Raw genomic sequence first — 6,242 nt, 5'->3', positions numbered from 1 at the left:
TGATTTGATAGGTCAATATGGGCTGGGTTTGGGAAGAGCCACACTCAGGGCTAGACAGTATGTAAAAGGCCCATTTTTATTATTTATTTTTTGGTAAAATAAAGGCCCATTTTTATTAGGGACAAAACAGAGCTTAAAAAAAGAAAAAAAGAAAAAAAAAGAGACGAGTTAGGCGGTTAGCCTAATTGGGGTTTGGATTCAGAAAGGGGCGCAGTATTATTATTATAGTATTTAGTGGTATTTTATTGAGGATGATTTAAAAAAAAAAAAAAAAAGAATAGTACTTGGTAACCTTTGAAATTGCAAATTAAAATTATCTCCGTAACCCTGGTTTTTTATCAGAAGGTCGAAGGTTGAAGCTCCTCCGTGGGTTATGTCAGTCATGATGGGTTCGGGAAAGAGGGAAGCCGTTGTGTCACAGCCACAGCCACAACCACAGCCACAGCCACCGCCACCGCCACCGCATCGTGATGGTGGTGCAGAGGATGAGGATGCAGCAAAATCATGGAACAAGCTGTACGTATGTTTTTATTACAATGTTGGCTCATTAATTTATTCCGTGTATGAGATTGCCGTACCAAATCCTCTCCCATGTTTTTCTTCTCCAATAAAATTAGAAAGGAATCCGAAGCCAATTCCACTTCCAAATTCAAAATCAAACCCAATCTTCCAACTTAAAAGGGGTGAATACCCTCGTAGAATGTGTTGCGTTGAATTGAATTCCAAATTATACTTCATTGGTGGCGAATTTCATGATGGTGTTTTGGATCTCCCATATGTTGATGAAGACTTTAAGATAAAGTACAAATCCGTAACACCAACACGGGATAGATATCCATCAGATGTCTATCGTTTTGACCCAACCACAACCACCATCACCACCGCCGTTGAAAAGATGCATACTGGAAAGAATTTGCCCTTGGCCTTTGTGGTCGATGAGAAGATTTACGTGCTTGGAAGCACTTACTTTTTCGCACCCTTCGAGTACAGACACGCAATTAGAAAAGACATAGAAAAGCTTTCTTTGTTTGAGTGCTATGATCCTCAACTTGATAAGTGGACTCTCTTGCCAAATCCCACTCTTCCCTGTCACCAAGAGACTAAGTGGGAGGCGCATGCTGTTTTGGGAGAAGGAAAAGGCAAAAAAGTTTTATTTGTAGATCTTCATGACCAACTCTACTCTTTTGATCTCCATAAACGTGAATGGATTCAATACCTAAGCCCCCCTCCCTACCTTCATGAATTCTGCGGCCGGAGTGAGTTTGTGGACGGTACCCTTTATGGATTGAATCAGGACTTCATGGTAGCTGCCATCAAATTCCCATTAGCTGAGCCTGAAGAAGTTCAAAATTCAAAGCACCCTCTTTATTTACCCTCTAAGGAAGTCGGTATGAATTTGTTTTATTTTCCTCGACAGGTTGCTGCCACGGCAAGATTGCTTCACTTGGGGAACAGAGTTTTTCTTTATGCATTGTCTGGCATGCATCCGGATCCCAAATTTGATGATTTCAATCGTGATTTTGAAGAGAATAAACGTGTTATCAGCATCCTCATTTTTCAGGCCCTCCCACTCCCAGACACGCACATACAAGAAGGATTCTTCCCGGCAAAACTCCTGTATTCTGTCCATTATAACATCAATACCACCTTTCCAAATCAAGGGGGCATCCTTGGCTGCTTCCCTCTTGGCCCGGTATGTACATCTTTCATGCCTTCCTTCTTTGCTCTTTTCTTCCTTATTTTTCATACCATTACTTTGCCTTGTGTCTTTAAATGCATTTAATAATACTTTATAACTAATTAGGCGTACGCATAATTACATCATGCCTCTTCCTTATTTTTGAGCATTCCATTCCCAGTCCACCAAATATGAGCCCCTTTTTTCTTTTCTTGTTACAGTGCAGTTGGATGGGAGATGGGATTAGAAGGTAGGGGGTGGGACTAGGAGTTTATTCCCTCCCATTTGTTTTTTTAACCAGTTCCCCCAATACTTTCCCCCCTCTATTTTTATTTCTTCAATTTTTAATCATTTGTGGTCTTGCAATGTTGAGTTTGCTTCAATATTTATTCAAATGCATAATCTTTGAAACATTTTCTCTGTTATTAACCTTTTTCTTTTGGTATAGGGGTTTGTCTTTGGAGATGGGAGTCATCCCACTCATGCTGAGCACAGGAAAGCACCTGTTTCTGACTTTCCATCCGATCCACTCTTTGTTCCCCAGTCTGTCCCCAATGTACTGCAGCCTTGGACCAAGGATGCGATGACTTTGGCCTTGCAATCTAAGGAGGCGATGACTACCCAATCTTTGCCTCCCATTTCTGTGGAGGCCGAGGGGCACAAAGATGTTGAGAATATAGTAGTTGCTACCACTAGTGTTGAGGCAGCACGAGTGGATACTGGTGTTGATGACTACTGTGTAGATACTGAAGATGATTTCATTAGGACCACAGGGTCCAGGTTGGTATGTAAGAGAAAGCGCATTGATCACCCTCATGGACCTGGATGACATCCATTGGGGAGCAACGTAGGGACTGTTAGACTCACTAGGCCATGTGATGTGTCTAAAATCATCAAGCCAAGCTTTAATTGAGGAGAGACAAAGCAGGGAGCATTGCCTGCAAGCTTTCGAAGAGAGCATGACCAGACCAGACTTGGTTTTGCCAACGACCAATAAACATGGACCAAGGAGGCGATGACTTTGGGCTTGCAATCTATTGAGGTTGCCTGTGTGGCCACTACCCAATCTTTGCCTCCAATTTCTGTGGAGGCTGAGGGGCACAAGGATGTGGGGAGTATAGTAGTTGCTACTGCTAGTGTTGAGGCAGCATTAGTGGATGATGTTGTTGATGACTACTGTATAGATACTGAAAGATGATTTCATTAGGACCAAAGGGTCCAGATTTCAATGTAAGAGAAAGTGCATTGATCAGCATCATGGACGTAGATGGCATCCATTGGGGAGTGAAATAAAGACTGTTAGACTCACTAGGCCATGTGATGCGTCTGAAATCATCAAGCTCGCTCAGACTCACATAGCCTCTCTTAAAAACGCTTTGGATGTTGCAAGCCAAGCTTTATTGAGGACAGACAAAGCAGGGAGCGTTGCCTGCAAGCTCTTTGAAGAGAGCATAACCAGACCAGACCTGGTTTACCAACGACCCATAAACTTGGGATTTCTTTTTGTTTTGTCGAATTGATGGTCTATGATGTAGGGAAGCTTCCATGATTATATCTCAAAACTCTTACGATTCACGCTCACCTGTTTTGTATTCCAATGCTTGACCTATTGTTATCTATAAACTTTGTTATTTGCTTGAATGGACTAAAACCTTTGACATTTGCTTTTGTGAGAAGGTGCCGGTTCTTTCTTTTTCCTTTTTCCATACCACCTCAATGGTTGTGAAATTTTTTTGTCACTAGAATTATTGAAAAGAAGAAGCTCATCACTTGGCGCTAGAAAAAGTATTTTCCTTTCCATTGTGCTCCTTTAAACTGAACACATTTTCTCTCCTCTATGCTAATTTTGGTTTATTTCTTCTCTTATGAGTGAGCCACAGAGAAATTGGACACACCCACAGAGTCTGAGAATGGACAGGGCATTGGCTTTAACACACTATTTTCATGTTGCTAGTGGCATGCTAAATTGGGTTCATGTTGCTAGTTCCCTTGATGCTAAAGTAAATAATGTGCTAAAGCACTGGGAATAGTGTTGGAACCCTACTAGATCAGAGGAGTTGGTAAGCATACAAAGCACGCTCAGTCTCATATCTCTTGGAGAAGAAAATAAACCTATATGGACTGCTTCAGCTAGTGGCAGATTTAATTTTGCTGCTATATTGGATCAGATTAGGCATAAAGAAATGGAAGTAGAGTGGTGAAAACTAATCTGGTTTCCTTGGAGCAATTTGTAAACATGCTTTTATAGGCTGGCTAACTCTGAAAAACAAATTGACTTCCAAAAATAGACTTTTGGGGTTTTACAAGGGATTGTGCATGTCCTTTCTGTAGGAATTGTGTGGAAAGTAGGGAAAACTTGTTCTTTGAATTTCCCTTCACTAGAAGGATTTGGAGGCGGATTATGGGGTTGTGTTGGTCCATGTAATTCCTGTAATTTGGGAAGAAATCATAAAATGGGTAGTGATAATTTGAAAGGCTGGGATTCGTGTCATGTCGAGGTAGGGGTATTCGACTAAATTACTCAATCCTAACCCAACCCATTTAATAATTGTGTCATGATCCTTCAACCCTAACCTGACTTGTTAATAAGACAGGTTGACCTGACCCAACCCCTTTGACCCGCTTAATAAACGAGTTGTGTTGGGTTGACACAAATGTAATACAACCCATTTCAACCTGCATAATATTAAATATAACATCCATCTAAAAATAATTTTTTCTTACATCCCAAAAGCAGTGCATACACTTCAAGTCTTCAACCGACATTCAAAATAATATAGTTCAACAAAAATATAACATTCATCTAAAAATAAATTATTTACACATCAAAAGAAGTGCATACACTTCAACCTAAATTCAAAATAACATAGTTTAACAAAAATATAATATCCTTGGAATTTGCCAAATGCTAAGTATCATTATTGAAAGAATTGGAGCAAACAGTAGACTAATCCTGACTATGACTATGATTATCATCCATGGATTCTAGTTTATAAACTATCTCAATTAACCCACTTGCAAGAAATATAGACAATGTCCAACACTAATACATACGGCACAAGACAAAAGCTACAACTGTGGCCTTAATCAACAATTAATATATCTCATATATTAATAACAGCACATGGGTTCAAAGTTTATAGAACAAAATCATTATGCAGAAAAAATTATTGCAGAATTTTGAAACACCAAGAAAACGATTTTCTTTAATTCTAAAACTCACTAAACACATTAGAGAGAGAGAGAGAGAGAGAGAGAGAGAGAGAGAGAGAGAGAGAGCACTAACCGATTTGAGAGTTTGAGTTTGAGAATTGGGCATGAGACTATAAGATAGTAGAGTTAGTAGTACAGCTAAAATAAAAAAATAAAATTAGATATTTATAAGAAGGTTTATAGATTTAGGGTTTGTAGGGTTTAGAGATCTAGGGTTTGTAAGGTTTAAAGATCTAGGGTTTGTAAAGTTTCAATTTCCAATTATATCCCTTGTAAGTTTTTGTAATTATTCACTTTTCTTTTTAAATTTAAAATATATGTTGAATATAAAAGGTATTTGACAAATCTAAAATAAAATGAATATTTAATTGTTAGACGAGTTAAATGGGTTGTGTTAAGTGGGTCATTTCAGGTTGACATAAATAAATTGACCTGTCAAACGTGTCTATTGCGAGTTATGCAGGTTGACTCGCTCATGACACGTTTCTTATCGTGTCACTTTCAGGACAACTCGTTTATGACCCAAACTCATTAAGGCCCAACCCTAACCCGCAAAAACCCATGTCCAGTTCGTGTCATGTTCGCGGGTTCGGTCGAACATTGACACCCCTATACATAGGGAATCAGGGATGCAAAGGAACAATAGGTTGTATGGAGGGGACTTCTTGATAGATGAGCAAATTTCAAAAGAATCAAGTGGGATATTAGAGCTAAGCTGGGGCAGGTTTCTGTTACCAGTCCAAGAATTCTCCCTAGGGTGCTATGTACTTATTGGGGATTTTTAAGAGCTTCCCACTGAGTGTTCATCTTTGTTTCAAAGTGTGGAGGAGTGTTGTAGCTTAATTTTAGCTTCTGTAATAGGCTTGTAAGCTTCTGTTTCAGTTTTGGCATTTCTGGTTGTGTATAGTAGTTCATGTTCTGTCAGTTTGTTAGGTGTTAGCAATTAGTTTCCTGGGTTGGTTCTGTTGTTTCAGACCTTTGTACTTTTGATAGTGTTTTGATTAAATGAAATTCTGAATTATATATATAAAAAAAAAAAGAATAATCTTTGTTTGCATTTTTCTAGTATATACTTAATTCTCAGAAACTTGATAAGATATAACCATAGTTCTTTTTGTTTGTTATCAACAAGATGGATTGTGTAATTACAAAATTTTCTTCCTTAACACACTCAATTGTTTGTAACATTTTTCTAGAGTTCGTTAAAAGAAGTGTATAATACAGTCTTGTGAAATCAGTGGTACTGTGAATGGCACAATATAGAAGATTATTGATTTTAGCTGACATTAGTTGAATGATAATCTAGAAGTTAATTTCGTCCTAATTAGTACTTTATAAAAAAGAATTAATC

General features: G+C 38.5%; 1 protein-coding gene across 2 annotated transcripts; it reads left to right on the top strand.

Annotated features, from left to right (window-relative positions):
* Window positions 1–237: 237 nt before the first annotated feature.
* On the top strand, window positions 238–3,354 carry LOC115972140. 2 transcript variants are annotated; one of them, XM_031092314.1, is made up of 3 exons: window positions 243–516; window positions 1,418–1,693; window positions 2,127–3,354. In XM_031092314.1, the coding sequence occupies exons 1-3, from the start codon at window positions 505–507 to the stop codon at window positions 2,505–2,507; spliced, it is 669 nt and encodes a 222-aa protein (XP_030948174.1). In that variant the 5' UTR covers window positions 243–504; the 3' UTR covers window positions 2,508–3,354. The 2 variants fall into 2 exon arrangements, with proteins under 2 accessions (XP_030948173.1, XP_030948174.1); XM_031092313.1 differs by having other exon boundaries at window positions 238–1,693.
* Window positions 3,355–6,242: the final 2,888 nt, after the last annotated feature.

Source organism: Quercus lobata, chromosome 12 (assembly GCF_001633185.2).
Source record: "Quercus lobata isolate SW786 chromosome 12, ValleyOak3.0 Primary Assembly, whole genome shotgun sequence".
Taxonomy (NCBI): Eukaryota; Viridiplantae; Streptophyta; class Magnoliopsida; order Fagales; family Fagaceae; genus Quercus; species Quercus lobata.
The sequence above is the reverse complement of the archived record's forward strand: the minus strand, read 5'-3'. Positions and strand labels throughout refer to the sequence as shown.